Source organism: Parus major, chromosome 1A, assembly GCF_001522545.3.
Source record: "Parus major isolate Abel chromosome 1A, Parus_major1.1, whole genome shotgun sequence".
Classification (NCBI taxonomy): domain Eukaryota; kingdom Metazoa; phylum Chordata; class Aves; order Passeriformes; family Paridae; genus Parus; species Parus major.
In genome coordinates, this window is record NC_031773.1 from 25,504,895 (window position 1) to 25,520,644 (window position 15,750).

A 15,750-nucleotide genomic window follows, 5' to 3' on the forward strand; every position below is an offset into this window, starting at 1 on the left:
ACTTTCCGATTTTAATTAGTTTGAGTTTGTAGAAACAAACATGCCTTTCCTCCTCTACCAAACCCAACAAAACTTACATGATTTCTCTTGTTTCTTTTCTTCCCCAATAACTGATGCAAGTTGGTTCTTATAGCATATAATATGGGATATCTTGTGAATATTGCAGGCTGACTATTCTCTCCTGATTAGAAGAGAGAGAAATGCTACTCAAGACCTCCTGTATTCATGCCATCACCATTACCACAAACCAACAGTGCTAAGCCATAGTATGAAAAAGATGTCATTTTTGTTTACAAGATGCATTTTGATTCTAGGCCAGCTTCCACTGACAAATTTGTTGACTTCTGTTAACCTTGGAAAGCTTCCATTTTCATGGTGAATCTTTTGAAGCTGTATTTTTAGCCAGAGGGAAAAAAAAAACAAAATAAGCTGACTTGTAATTCTGCATTTTTGACGTCAGTGAAACAATTTCGTATCACTTCTGAGTAGCAGTTATACATAAGAGAACAAAGGATTTCTTCAGTAGGAAAATAGTGTTCTAAATAGGGTTGATATTTACTATGAAGCCATAAAGCAGCTGGCTTGCTGTCAAAATATCTGGCATGATCTGAATTCTGTAAAGCACCTGGATTATTTTCATCCCTAAGGAGTTTTTAATCTATTATTAGCAAATCATCCAAAATTTGGACAAAAAGAAAATATTTAAAAATCCCAAAACACCATATTACTTTTTAATAAGATTTTCAATGACTCATACAGGCTAAGCTGGATTTCATATCCTAATAATTTTCAAAGAAATTTTTAATACTCTTGAACAACAGAGAGACAAGAAATGCTAAATTTTCTCAAATCAATTTATTTATTTTTTTCTTTAAAGTTTTTATTTTTATGTTTTCATAATATTCCTCTCACCTTTTTCCTTGATAATAACTCAGTTTAGGAAACAGTAGCACAGAATATAAATTCTGTACATTAGGAGAAAAACTGCTCAGAGTTCAAAATAGCAATTTAAATAATAGAATAGAAATTGTTAATTGCTAGTGAGAACCAGTGCTTAGATTCTTCTAGCCTATAAATTTTTATTAACCAGAGCAGATTGTCCTGAACATGGAGTGTATCTAGTAGGAGGACTTCAGCTGCATTGTGAATGTGGCAGTACTTGTGAACAGTGCTGTAGGCTTGTGCTCCTCTTCCTGCTACTTTTTCATACTTTGCTTTAGGACTTGTAAATAAATAAAAAATATTTTGAACTAAGAATGATGATATTGCAGTCCATATTTTATCCATGAAACAGAAAATAGCAGTTATATGTTGAGAAATCAAATCTGTGTATCTATTTTTAGAATATTACAATTAAAGTATTTTATTTGTAACCATTATCATAAATTTATCAACTACTACATTTTATTACAAAATTCAATTTTATTTCAGAATTTTTACAAGACTGAACTGAACAAGGAAGAGATGTATATTCGCTATATTCATAAGCTCTATGACCTACATCTGAAAGCACAAAACTTCACAGGTAACTGAGTACAAACTAGAGAAAGATATTTAGGACTGGTCTGAGGTTTGCAGTCTATTGCAGCTCTGTAAGTTGTATCTTCAGTGCAGAACATACCAACTCAGGCAACAGCTGTTTCCTTGCCTAATTGATGTCTCAAAATACTGCTTTTTTCAGCCCCATGGCACTATAATTTGCTGAGCCATGGTGAATGAAAATTACTTATGTTGATACCCACTAGCACTAAATGTGTGATAGGATCATTTTTCCCCCAAAAGAAGTAAACTTTTGAGGAAGTTTTTATGAGTTTGTTTAGTGGTATCTGAGGCTATACACTTTTTTGAAATGCTCCTGGCTATCTGTTTGGTGAAGTGTTTCCACACAGCTGTGTTTCAGAACCTCATTTTTGGGTTAAAAAAAAATAAATAAAAGAAAGGAAGATCCATATCACTTACTCACAATGAGCTAAAGACCCTAAGACCTGTGGCAAGTATTGCAATTTCAAGATGTCTTTCTAAATCTTCACATGCCACATTTGCAGTACTATTGTCCAAGATTTCTCTAATCTTGTGCCAAGGCTGGTTGTTATCTTCTACATGAAGAAATAAGATACTGTGCATGGCTGTTGTTTATACAGCTTAACATGCACTTCATTTGGGGAACTACATGCCATCAATAAGTGCTGGAGAAGATAAAATCAGTATCCTTTTAAATCACACTGTCTTTGCCAGAATATTTTACTGACCTTGTAATACGTCCATCTTTTCCCCAGTGTTTGCAGTTGCACGTGTTCAAAATTTCTAGGTTTTTTTCCCTTCTTAAAAGCTGGCCACTGGGGGTCACGAGTAAACATCTTACAGGTACCTCGTGTCCTTATGCTTCTCTACTGTCCATAAAAAAGATTGTTCACTTGGAATTTCCACACTCCCTTTACAGTTCATGGATTTAAATGTAGACTAGATAGCAGGATATGTTAAGGAGAGATTTTAATTTTCTTCATGTGACCTGGCAACAGTGAGTCACAAGAGAATTTTGACTGTCAAGAAGTCACTTAGCCACAGCTGGCTTTTGTATCAAGCTATTATTTTGCACAGTAGATCTTAGTAACTCTTTGAGCAGTGTTGAGTTCCCTTTATGCACTGGGTACTGTTATGTGTCTAGTTGACCTCCAACTGTGATATGAACCTAATTTTTTTCATTGTTTTCCCATCCATTCTGATTTTAAATAGTATTTTGCTCAAAATGTATTTCAAGGACTTTGTTATATTTCCTATGTGTTTATTATCAATCTCTGTGATTTTTTAATTTTTTGTTGTGGTACATTTCACTGCTTTACTACTATTATTATTATTGTTGTTGTTGTTGTTATTGCTATTTTTAATTTTTTTCTGTAAGAGCCTTAAATAACACTTGTCTCACACCCATAATTAGAAAACAGACTTGTGTAGTCCATTGCCTTGCCTAATCAGAGACAATACAGACTTTCTTAAATCAGCTGGTCTAGAGAATTTGGGATTAGGAAAATAAGTTTGATACTTCAGTAGCATTCCTACATGTTGCAGCATCAGTTTGCTTGTTGGATGGTTTCATCCTAGGGATGAAATTGTTTTTCTGTCCTTTCCATAGTATGATTTACTGGTCTGTTTCTAAAACTGCTCTGTTAAAAAAGTCCTTTTTATTAAAACATTAGTTCAAATCTTTCTTGATACAGCACTCAGTCCCAGCTATAAACATACCTCTCTTGAGGCTGAATCACATAAATGCTCTGATTCCTTGTGTCCTCTCAGTCACCTGAGAACTGTAATGAGACTTTTTACCTATCCACCTCAGAAATGTCTAATTAGAAATATCTAATTTTGAATATTTCCTGTATAAATTGAATTTTCCACACCACAAGTCAACCATGTTTATCTCTCCTTAGTGCTTTGGCACAAGTCAGTAGTTACAGACCTGTCCCTGAGATACCAGTATTATATTTGTTGTGTTGGCCAGTGCCAGACATAGGATGCTGGGTAGAGAAACCCTTCAGACTTTTAATCCAGTATGGTCATTCTTATTTTAGAAACCTTCTGTATAAATTTATTATAATTTAAGAAAACAACATTTTTATGGCAGACAAAATTTTGTTAAAGTGAAAGACTTAGATGCCAAGTTTAGAAAGGAAAGGTCAAGATGACCTGTCCTGAACATCTACATATGTTCTGCCATCTTTTGCTTCCTTATGATTTTGAATGATTTATTATCAGCTTCATGAGTTTTTTAAAATTGTTACATAGATGTGCTTGAGTACAAAAATGTAGCTTGAAACTATGACAAAGGTGGTTACCTGTCCTGCAGCCTGAGAGGTGCTGAGTGTGATGCCAAGATTAAGGCTGGCTGTGGAACTTGCATGGATGTATCACAGCACAGCATCAGTTTGCACCATATTTAGCATTTTACAACACTGGGCTTCAGGGCACTCTCTCCCACAAGTATCAGCTGCAGTGATGTTTTTTCATCCACAGGTACTTAGTTGGATGTGTGGAGGAACACTACTGCTAGAAAAAGTACTGCAATTTGGCTTAAGTCACCTGTCTTATGGGAACTCATATGGCAGAGGCAGAAGTAGGATATGGTTGTCTGGGGCAAACTTAGCTTAGCACAAAAAGTACTTTAGGACTTTATTTTTTTGCCTAATGTACAGCCTATAAAACCTGCAATAAAATAAGTCCAGTAGGAAACTTAATTCTCCAGAACATGGCCCATTTTTGTGCTGACTCACTCATGCAAAGTGGTCCTGTGAGTGGAAACATAAACTGTGAATACTAACTTGGAAATCAATAATACATATGCTCAGTTAGCCAAATTGAATTGTCATAGCTGGTAGTAATTCTGGTGTTTTGTAATTTGCCAAAGTCTGACTTTCCAATAAAAAGATTAATTTAATATTATTTTAGTGCACCATTTCTGAGGAATTCCTGAAATCAAAGGAAAAAGAACAATAATTTTCATATTCCCAGATGATTTCTACAGATGAATGTAAAGACTACTACACAGCTCTCTGACTAGAGACCAACAACTGGTTTGATTCCTACCAAACCAAAAACTAAATAAAATTTTAAAATTAAAAAGAGAAAAATATTGCACTTCTAAATTGTTTGTTATAGCCAGTTGGTAAGGCTCAGCTATCAAGGATTTATTTCTCTGTGGAAGGAGTGGATTCTATTAAGCACACATCTGCCTCCCTGTTTTCCTCCCAGCCCTGATCTCTTTTGGACTGTGTCCACAGTCTTGTCGTCTTTGCTCTTTCACTACTGATGTTCTTCATCCTCCAGTCCTTGTTCCTTTGTTCAGACAGCAGGGTCATTGAGAGTTTCTCCTTAGCAGTAGGGAAGACTGGGGCTAAGCAGGAAATGGTTACTTAATTTATGTCTCCTTTGTATTTTCAGACTCAGTCACTCCAGTGACTCCACTTTAAAAAGCGTGTGAAAATTTTAAGCTATTTTTGTTATTGCTGTAGATAATAATTCTGTCCCAAACCACCACTGCCATCTGCCTAATACTCAAAATAAGTCAATTACCCATTAAAAAGGTGCTTCTCAAGAAAAGCATTCACATCTCTGTGTTCTTTGTTTCTCTGCTTTATCTGTTTGGTGTTGATAAGTGCCATGCTGCAATTTCTCTTGCAGAGGCTGCCTACACGCTCCTGCTGTACGATGAGCTGCTGGAGTGGTCTGACCGGCCGCTCAGGGAATTCCTCAACTACCCCATGCAAACAGAGTGGCAGCGTAAGGAGTGTCTCCATCTGACCATCATTCAAAACTTCGATAGGGGAAAGGTAAAATAGTCCTATTTTACTGAGTGGGTCTGGGAAGGGTAGTTTATTCATTTTAGGATATTAGTTCCAGGGTTGCACTTTTATCCTGCATTGGAAGTGTTTCCTCCTTCCTTGATTAAGCAGTTACTTAGCGATGCAGTACATTTCTTCTAATCCTGAGGTTGTCTCCTAGAAATCCACCACTTATATATGGGAATAATTTTTACTTGTGTAGCAGTTGGCTTTGTAACTGTCAAAGCACTTTGTAGAGGGTGGTATAGTTTCTCCCCATTTTAAAGGTGGTGAAAATGAGCCTTATAAAGCTAATGAAATTCACTTAGTGACCAAGTGAGGATTGTAAAGGCTACAGTTACACCTTACAATACCATGTTGTATCTCTTAAAAACTAAAAAATAATTTGTTTGGGGTAATGACAGTTCATTGTCCTTACTGCAAATACCTGTTCTGAATTAAGCAAGTGTAATTATCCTGTAGTCTAAAATTTTATATACACATAGTGCACTGATTCGTCTTACTGACAAACATGCAATGCATTACAATTTTAGTTGTGTAGCTGGTGTAAAATCTATGTAAGCCTAATAAATGTAATCAAATGGGTGTTCATCATAATGTTTTTCAAACAATTCTGTAATAGTTTAACTTACATGGTGCAATGAAGTACTGTACCACCTAAAAAATTAAGGAAGATGTATTGAAAGTACAATTTAAAAATGTAAAAATTTTACAGTGTTGAATCCATCTCATGTAGTGTCAAAAGAGCCATCCATCTCTCTTGCAATGACTTACGTTTTGTGCATAGTGCAAAAAGAATAATTAATTAATTATCTAAATATATTTTTAATTCTTCAAAGAATTCATTGGTATTGCTCAGAAACTATCAGCATGTTTAGTGGACAGTTTGTTTGAATATTTTCAGCAACAACAAGACTTAGTATAGCTAGAACAGACCAGTAATGAATCACAAATTGACAAACAGTTGCTTTGAATTACTGAATATCTTTTATTTGCTTCCAGTGTTGGGAAAATGGCATTATCTTATGCAGGAAAATTGCAGAACAGTATGAGAGCTACTATGACTACAGAAACCTCAGCAAAATGAGGGTAATGTACTTGAATACTTTTCATCAATTAGGATTCCAAAAGCTTTTTAATTTAGGTTATAAAATATTACTTAGAAAATTAAATTTACCACAGAATGTTCCTTAGGTTTGGTTTGCAAATCTTATTATTTACCCTGAGGGGTTTTTTTTTCTACAATAAGGATTACAGAAAAGGAGTATGAGTTTTTTGAAGAAAAATGAGAAAATTCTGTCTTCATAGAGTGGTTTGGGTTGGAAAATGATCTAGTTCCAGCCCCCCTGCTAGACACCTTCCACTAGACCAGATAAAATTAATGTTCTTCCAATATTTGTACCTGTACAGCATCCTTTTTGTCCACATGCTTATGCAGAAAAATAATAATACAAATTCACTTTCATTAGCTTCCTGCAGTTTATTCAGGGAATGTGCTCTGTGCAGTCCTTCACCAGGAGCAGCAGCATGTCCTAGCAGTTGTAACTGTAAGCAAAGCTACAAGTAATGCCCACCTTTACATTTTTTTTTAATTTATGGCTTAAAAATATGGTTTGTTTAATATTTCATAGCAAAAATGAATCTTTCTTGGTACAGTCTTCTTGTTGTTTCTTTCATTTTAGAACTCTAAGCATTGTTTCTCTTTCGTTCATATAGTGTATTTTAAAGATAATTATGATTTTTCTTACTTGCTTCTGATGGATTTAATTTCATATTACAACTCCCCTTTTAAATTTCCTGTACATGTAGGATGCTTGCTGCTAGGACTGAGTGAAGTCCCTTTAATCCAGAGCTGCTTAAAACATTATGCAAAATTCTCAACACAGAGCTATGTGGCAGGACTCTCTGTTATCTGCTTATTCCATATATATTTTGATATGTCAGTGGCAGAATTCTATAAGCAAAAGCAAACTGACTATCATCCTGTGAATAAAAAGATTAGTTTATGCATGTTTAATTAATTGTACTGAATGTGTTTTGTGATTGAAATATTCTTTTACTGTATCTGTGCTGCCGAGGTTAATCCAAAAATGGAGGTGTGGGGATTTCTCATAGCAGTATAATTAGGCAGCTATTGATAGCATATGCATTCTAAATAGCTGTCTGTGTTACCTAAAATAGGGCTAAGACTGTGTTTGGCTTTTTCCACAGTATTAAAAACTTTGTCAAAAATATCATCAGAAAATGGGGACTTTGGCATTAAGATTTCCTTGTGTCAATTTTATGAGTGAAATAAAAACCGGATGTATTGATCAAAAATTATGCTAATTTGCTATTGTGACATTGTAAAGAAACTCATATTTGATGCTTACATCATTGGAATCTGGTATGATTTGGACAGAACTGTCTTGAATATGGAAATTAGTCTTTGCTGATTTAGCTGACCACATTACTGCCATGTGTTTGGGTGATTAGCAGATTACTGGGTCATATGTTTCAAACTGTCTTTCTATTTTACCACTTTAATATAGGGACTTAATATTTTAAAGGATTTCTTTTTTAATTCTTGGAAACTTTGAGATCCCTTAGAGGTATAATAACTTAATCTGATGCATTTAGAAACTTCTCAATGTCCTAGTAGTTGCTCAGAGATACATTGCAATTCCAGCACCCCAGAGGTGAAAATACTCCCTTTTGTGACTGCTTATAGTAAAAATACACTTTCAAAAAAAGAAAGTTTATTTTTTGAAAGAAATTGCATTTTTTCTCAATCTCACAGATGATGGAAGCATCTCTATATGATAAAATTATGGATCAACAGCGTTTGGAGCCAGAATTTTTCAGAGTTGGTTTCTACGGGAAAAAGTTCCCATTCTTCTTGAGGGTAAGTGAAATGAAAATAAACAGAATGGAGTAATAATGTCATTCATAATCACTTTCACTGAGTTAAAATTTGTTCATACCTGTTGAGGTATGGTTTATATATACCATATATAAGTTCTTATCCTGTGAGGAATGCTTTACCCTCATGTTTGATGGTTAAGAAAAGGTCCTGACTAATGAAAAGACAAATGCTAGGCTTCTAGAGTCCCAGAGAAACACAATATTCATGTTTATTTTGGAAACCATGCACCTACATTGTTCCACAGACTAATGGCTCATGATAGTTTGTTCCCTTTATCCTGTTCTGTTTCTGCTGGTGTGTACTTAGAGAAGGGCTGTCAGTAGTATCCATTGGTGGTGGCATAATCAGCAATTAAGCATTTAAGCAATTACATTCCCAAGTTGTTGTTGTTGTTTTTTAAATGACTTAGAAATTCCACATGCTGAATTTCACTATTAATGTTTCAAAACTGACAAATAATAAGCCTATTACTCTTGATGGTTGATCTGGAATTCCTAGGTTACTGAAATGTCCTTGAAAATGTTTGTGGTGTTTACCCTGTTCCCCTCTTCCACAGTCTGCAGTAGTTTAGCTGCATTGACTGTCACCTGGGGAAGAGGACAGAATCCATCTTATTCATGGAGAAGCTGTAATCATAATCCAAGCTTCTCTTCCTGTAGTAATTAAAATAAGTGATGAAGGAACTTCCTCTATGTGGTGGAGACCTAAAAAGCTTGATTTGTCTTTGCCTTAGTGGTGGGGAAAATTACAATTTCTAATTGGTAAATATAGCATGAAATCTCCCCTTAAAAGCAATTCTCAAAAAGGGTCTGATGGGAAGATAGTTCTTGATATTACCTAATATTCATCTGAATATAACTTTTGTATAAACCAATTTGAAAATATTAATCAGAAAGAATTTAACTGGTGGAGTAAAAGTTGTGGAAGGAGTTGCACAACAGTGCAGTACTTTCAAACCTTAGTGCTTATTCATTTTACGAATTTCTCAAGTTAAACATACACAGCACAGATTTATGCTTACAACACCAACAAGGACAGACTTAATACATTTGATTTAAATTTTTTATGGCAAAGCAGTTTGTAAATCTGGCTGTGTTTGCTGTAGAAGGAATAAAGACTAAATTTCATAATAAAGCTTTCACATTTTAATTTGTAGTTGAACAATAATACTGTTGCAGGGGTTTTTTTGTAGCAATTCCCATGAAAGTCTCGACTCTCAGAATTCAATGCCAGGAGCATTCTTACACTTTGTGTTGTAAAAACTGGATCATTTTAATTTTCCAGGCTGATAATTGATCAACATTTACAGGGTGCCTTTATAATTTTCTCATGCAATGTTTTTCATCATAATTATATAACATCAGAACAAAGTTTCTTAGTTCCTCATGGAATCAACTTTGAACCCGTTTCTTTTTGTTTACCTGTTTGTTAGGTTATATTTCTGTTGCATATTTTATACAGTCTGATACATCACGTTCTATGCTTTGACCCACTAAGATCAATTTCTCCCTTTAGATTTTTATGAAACTCAGAATTGTAATTATTACATTTTTCTAGATTTTTGAATAAAATGTAACTTATATGATAAAGATTCCTTCTTCTTAGTAACCTGTTCTTTCTATATTCCTTATTTTTATTCTTACCTTTTGTTTTTTATTTTTTCCCCTTCTTTAAATGATGCAAAAGTTGCCTGGAAAATCTATATTTAAGAGCGTGTGTTTGGATCCTAATTATTTTCATGCAATTTGCTCTTGCTTTTTGTTTTCTTATTCCGCTCAGAATAAGGAATTTGTTTGCCGAGGACATGACTATGAAAGGCTGGAGGCCTTCCAGCAGCGAATGTTGAATGAGTTCCCACATGCCATTGCTATGCAACATGCTAATCAGCCAGATGAGACCATCTTTCAGGCAGAAGCACAGTGTATCCACATAATCACAAAGCCATACTCTGCACTTATATTTTCTATGCTTTTAAAAAATGTAGGTTCCCCTGTAGCCAATTTCAATCACATGGTGGCTCCACTGAAATAAATGGTAGGTGAGAATTTCCCTGCATTTTGTCCCAGCTCACTCTATTATGTTTGGAAGTCCTTTGTGTAATTTTGGTTCTATTTAAAAATTCCTTGACATGTTATTGACATTATTTCTTTATCTAAAAATACCTATAGAACTATCACCACTGTGATAATGGTGTAGCAGTTCAAGGTACAGTAATTTAACTTCTTAAAATACAACATTATATTAGCATGGCGTGACATATTGTGTAAAAATATATTTAATTAAATCCCTTTATGTACTATTCCATATAAGTAGCTCTATTTCAAAAATAAAGATGAAATTTTCAACAAAACAGTACAAAGAAATCTCAAACAATCAAAAAATCTCTCTGGTTCCTTTCCCAAACAATTACTAGTATAGAAACATTTCATGATGCATGCTTTTTAAAGAATTTTTCTTCTGTAATGCTTCAGGAGTCAATATACTTTGCTAATTCGAATAAAGTGGGATAGCCTTAACTCTTTACATATAGATTTGCAGATTTATGCAGTGACACCAATTCCAGAAAACCAGGAAGTCTTGCAGAGAGATGGCATTCCTGATAATATTAAGAGCTTTTACAAAGTAAATCACATCTGGCGATTCCGATATGACAGACCATTTCACAAAGGGACCAAGGACAAGGAAAATGAATTCAAGGTAAAGTATCATGCCCTTTCCTATCTACTGGACCTATTGAAAAAAAGCTGCCCTATTGAAACATCATCTGCATTTGCATAATTCAGCTGAGTGTAGTAAAACAAATTCTCCAGAGGAGATGGTATCTCAGGTTTGACTATTTCATTTCTTATTTTTAATAAAATAGGATCAAAAATATATGGGAGATGCAGAGGTCTTGCTGTATATGTGACTAGGAGTGAAAAAATTAATTTTGTTTTTTCATCTGTGATATTTAGAAGGCAGAACTGGAGAGAGCAGAGTCTCAGAAAAGTTTCTTAGGCAGGTGGAAGAACATTGTTAAGGAGGTAGTCTGGGGTATGAATAGGATTGCCTAAAGTTATCTCTCTAGAGCAAGGGAGAGACAGTTTTGACTGAACTGCAGCATAATGACCTGTTCCTGTGATATTGAGACTAAAAACTACTTCTAAACTTAGAGATTTTCTCAGGGAAAAGCAATAGTTCCTTCCATAACAGGTAAATACCTTCTGTTGCCCCTAATAAAAATGTCATAATGAAAATTCATCTTTTGGTGTAATTTTAATTCTGACCCACTACAAGCACATCCTGGTGCAGAATATTATTCAGACAGACAAAAAGAGTCATCCCATAATAATTTTGTTACAAGTTTAGAAGAAAGGACTCTAAGGGTAATAAGTAAACTGACTCACTGTTGTCTTCTAATGCATGTTTGGGCTTTGTTTTTGCTGTCCAGCTTATAAATATATTTTGTGTGAGCACTATGCTATGTGTTGACTTGTCATTTTACAAACCTCTAGCACAAAGTGTTCACCAGTAGTATATTTGAGTATCATCTGTGCATTCTGGAATCTTGAGTAGGGCTTCTCGAAGGAGACCTAATCATGCTCTCTGATCTGTAAGTTGTTCTGTTGCAGAACTCTTGTTCTTCTCAGATGTGAGATCAGAAAAGAAATATTAAAATATCAATTCAGTTGTGAGTGACTTTTGGAGATTTGGGGACAACATATAATAAAGTTTGAGTGAAGAATCAGCAGAAGTTACTGCTTAGTAGTGGGACCTAGAAAGTAAGGAGAAAAGCAGGTGTTGTTGACTTTGGGATAGACATTGCAGTAGGAATTTGGATGTTAGTAATTTTTTTAATGTGTACTGTTACTTTAGTAAAGGTGTTCATAAAGGAAACTGGTAATAATTAAGGAAAATATAGAGTCAAATAGGGAAATAAATTGGTTTTATGTATTTTAGAGTCTGTGGGTAGAGAGAACCACACTGATCTTGGTGCAAAGTTTACCTGGAATATCTCGTTGGTTTGAAGTAGAAAAACGTGAAGTGGTGAGTATGAGACTCACGTCAATACGTATTTTGTGTTGGTTTACTGCGTTAATCATGTGTTATTTGATTAATTACTTTGAGATTTATTACACATCCGTAATTTCTTTGACCAAGGTCTCAAGGTGGCTACAACAAAATTATTTGCAAAGTATATTGAGTTGTCTGATTTCTCTTGTCTTGAAAAGTATTATTAAGAACCACACTTAGGATTCATTTAAACAGCTGAGGAAAAAGAAGTTGGGAATAATGGGAACCCAAAGGCGACATTTAATGTCAGTAAATTGCTTCCTTAAAATTCAGCACCATGTAACATTTAATACTTAGAATATCTGTAGTTTAATGTATCCTTCAGTGTCCTTGAAAAGTAAACATTCTCCAATCTGAGCTACTGAACAGAACCTGTAGGAATAGGGTCTAACGTACGAGTTTGTTATTGACACATTGGAATTTCCTCTCCTTGTTTGTTCTATTACTTAAAAAATCCTTAAATAGATTCCAGATGTATTCGGAGGAGTGCTCCTCCTATAGAGATCTCTAAATAATTGGTCAGTTGCTGAGCCCTGGAACATGGCATCTCTAACTATTTTCCTTCTTGTCAAAGCCAGTCTTAGAATAATCCCATTAGATATAAGGATACCATAGTACAATTGATTTTCTCTAATACTCTGTTGTGTTTTTCTTATATAATAGCAGAAAAAGTATCATTTGTTCACCATCTTGATATTCCCATGTAGAAAACCAAAGGTGTAGTTTAGTAAAATCAAAATATTGTGTGTGACATGACTATTTTATTAGTTGACTCCTGCTGAGTCTTTACTAGGTTATTATGACCACTAATATGAAGACCTTCAGTTTACTATCATTTTACCATTATAGCCACCATTTCCAAAAGTCAACTGTAATAACTTTTCTTGAGCATGTATGAGGTCATGACTTGGATTTGTGCTTGTATGTTTTGGTAGATTATAGCAGCTGCAAGCGTGTACTCATCACTCAGATTTTGGTTTTTCTGGCCGGTCACGCTACCTGTGAACTCTCACCCTCGAGAGATGAGAGGCACATCCTGCTCAAGGCTGCCTTTGACTATTACTTGATCATCATTTTAGCTCAAAGCTTGCGTTCAAATTCCTGATCCATAAAATCTCGTTGTTGACTTTACTTTGGATGGGGAAACTACCTCACCAATACTTCAGCTCTGCTCTGTACCCTTAAACTGGTGAAGTTCCATGACCCCAAGCCCATTTTAGGTAGTTACAAAGGACAGTTTAATCCTGAATTCTAAAAGTTCCACCACTGCCTGAAATTATGTGAATGTTTTGCAGCAAGGGCTGGGTCATCTCTCAAGGTCAGATGATGAATCTACCAGAGTGACAGTTGGTTTTGATCACTGATTGCATGATAAAATCAAATTTCTCCCCCAGCCGAGAACTTTCTCTGTCAAACAACTCTAGGACATAGAAAAATATTGTTTTATGTCAAGAAATCAAAAACTACCTGCAATATATTTCATCTTCCTCCTGCAGATTAAGTTGTTTGCAATGTTTCTCACTCATGTTTCAGGTGGAAATGAGTCCCCTTGAGAATGCTATTGAAGTCTTAGAAAATAAGAACCAGCAGTTAAGAACACTGATTAGTCAGTGTCAAACTCGACAGATGCAGAACATTAACCCTCTCACAATGTGTCTAAATGGGGTCATTGATGCAGCAGTTAATGGTGGAGTTGCTAGATACCAAGAGGTAAGCAATTTACTTTCTGTTTATTAGAAATTTGATTTCTTTCCCTGTATAGATGCAGCTCCTCTGTATAAATTAAGGACAGAAACTACTATATGAATAATAGTTATAATTATACTATATTGCAGTTTTGGGTTAGGGAATGTTATCAGTGTGGCTTATTGAAATAACCATTTTGCTGTAGATAGTATCATAAACTTACTCCAGTGATGACTCAATTCACAATTACCTGCATGCTTCAGTGATTTGTTTGGAAATTTTCAAGTAACTGGTTAATTGTAAGTAAATTATTATAATTAATTGCCTGTTCTAGGATAGGAGATACTTCTGGCCAACTAGCAAATTTACTTTTTTGTGCTGACATTGTAGTTTTTATATACATATTTTTATATATATATATATACATATATATACACACATATTTATATATATATATGTGTGTGTGTGTCTGTGTGTGTGTGTGTGTTTATATATATATATATGTATGTATATGTGTATGTATGTATGTATGTATATATGTACACACACAAATTCTCAAGAAGAAATTAATTTTCTTGAAGAATCATCATTTTCTAGATCTTTCTTGTATCTCCCAAGTTTTTAAGAAGAGGTATTTTGGGGGAGGGGGGAGAGGGATTTAAAAAAAATAAATACAATTTAGAAATGTCTAACACTGGATTTATTTCTAAGAGTTGTTCCTCATTGTTATAATTTCTGAATCACCTTAGGAGAACCTTAAATGTTTGTGATACTGTATTTACACAAAATTCTGTGGAATTTTGAAACTTCAGTAAAAAGAAAGGGTCGAGAGCTTTTTGCAACCCAGCTAGATTTTTCTCTTTCTCCTAACAATCTTGTGAAGTACTTGAGTCTGCTGGTTTTCCCTTTGACAATGTCAAGTTGAATAACATTCTATCCACTTGTCTCAAAGGCTGAGAGATTCAGTGTTCACTCAGTAGTGTTAAATTTGGTAAAAACACATCTTAATTAAACTATGAGTTCAGTATAGTATTAGAATCTGTCATCAAAACTGCAGTGTTAAGAAAATTGTGAGACTGAAGCAAAGCAGTAACATTTTTTATGTTTCCAAACTGCCTTTAAACAACAACAACACTGTTTAGCATAGTGAAGCACCATGGAGAGGGTCCCTGGAGAAATACAGTCATGTCAGAACTATGTCTGGTTTGAATTAGCAGTGTCAGAGCTAGCTCAGTGTCTCTGCACAGCTTCCATTCTTCACAAGCATATCAAAGGTTCTAGCTTGCTCCTTATTGCTGTCCTTGGATGTAATTCTTGGTCTCTTAGACAGTGTTGTTTCAATTCCCTTCTGCCCTCTGCCTCTCACTATATTAAAATAGGACTTTTCAGCATTCAATTTGTAAATAACAAATTGTGAGGGTTTTTTTTCTTCCATTTCTCCTAATTCTTTTCTTTGCATGTCCATTTTTCAGTCTTTATAATTCTACCTGTTGTTTTGTCAGCTCTTACCTTCTACCTTTCTTGCTATCCTGTTCTACGTAAATGCTTTTCCCTGTTTCACTTGCTTTTCCCTTCTGCCTTGTACAAAGCTCAAAGTTCAGTCAGTCTTGGACCATTTGGTCTTGAGGTAAGAGTGACCATGTCCTTACCAATATCTTTTTTCCCTTCAGGCAACTTCCAAGTTTCAGGAAGTGTCCTTTGACCATCTGCTGCCTTCTTGGCTCTGTCTTCCTTCTTCCCTCCTTTTCCTCTTTAATTTTTTTCCTTTTTTTT

At 34.8% G+C, this 15,750-nt stretch overlaps 1 protein-coding gene across 4 annotated transcripts in view; it reads left to right on the plus strand.

Annotated features, from left to right (window-relative positions):
• Positions 1-15,750, plus strand: part of DOCK4 (dedicator of cytokinesis 4) — a 224,333-nt gene that overhangs the window by 191,333 nt on the left and 17,250 nt on the right. For all 4 annotated transcript variants that reach the window (XM_015628388.3, XM_015628389.3, XM_015628386.3 and 1 more), the window contains 8 exons: positions 1,432-1,525; positions 5,173-5,321; positions 6,336-6,422; positions 8,113-8,217; positions 10,018-10,159; positions 10,769-10,935; positions 12,178-12,264; positions 13,825-14,001. In XM_015628388.3, coding sequence (XP_015483874.1) covers positions 1,432-1,525; positions 5,173-5,321; positions 6,336-6,422; positions 8,113-8,217; positions 10,018-10,159; positions 10,769-10,935; positions 12,178-12,264; positions 13,825-14,001 — 1,008 coding nt within the window. The remainder of the gene's footprint in view (positions 1-1,431; positions 1,526-5,172; positions 5,322-6,335; positions 6,423-8,112; positions 8,218-10,017; positions 10,160-10,768; positions 10,936-12,177; positions 12,265-13,824; positions 14,002-15,750) is intronic.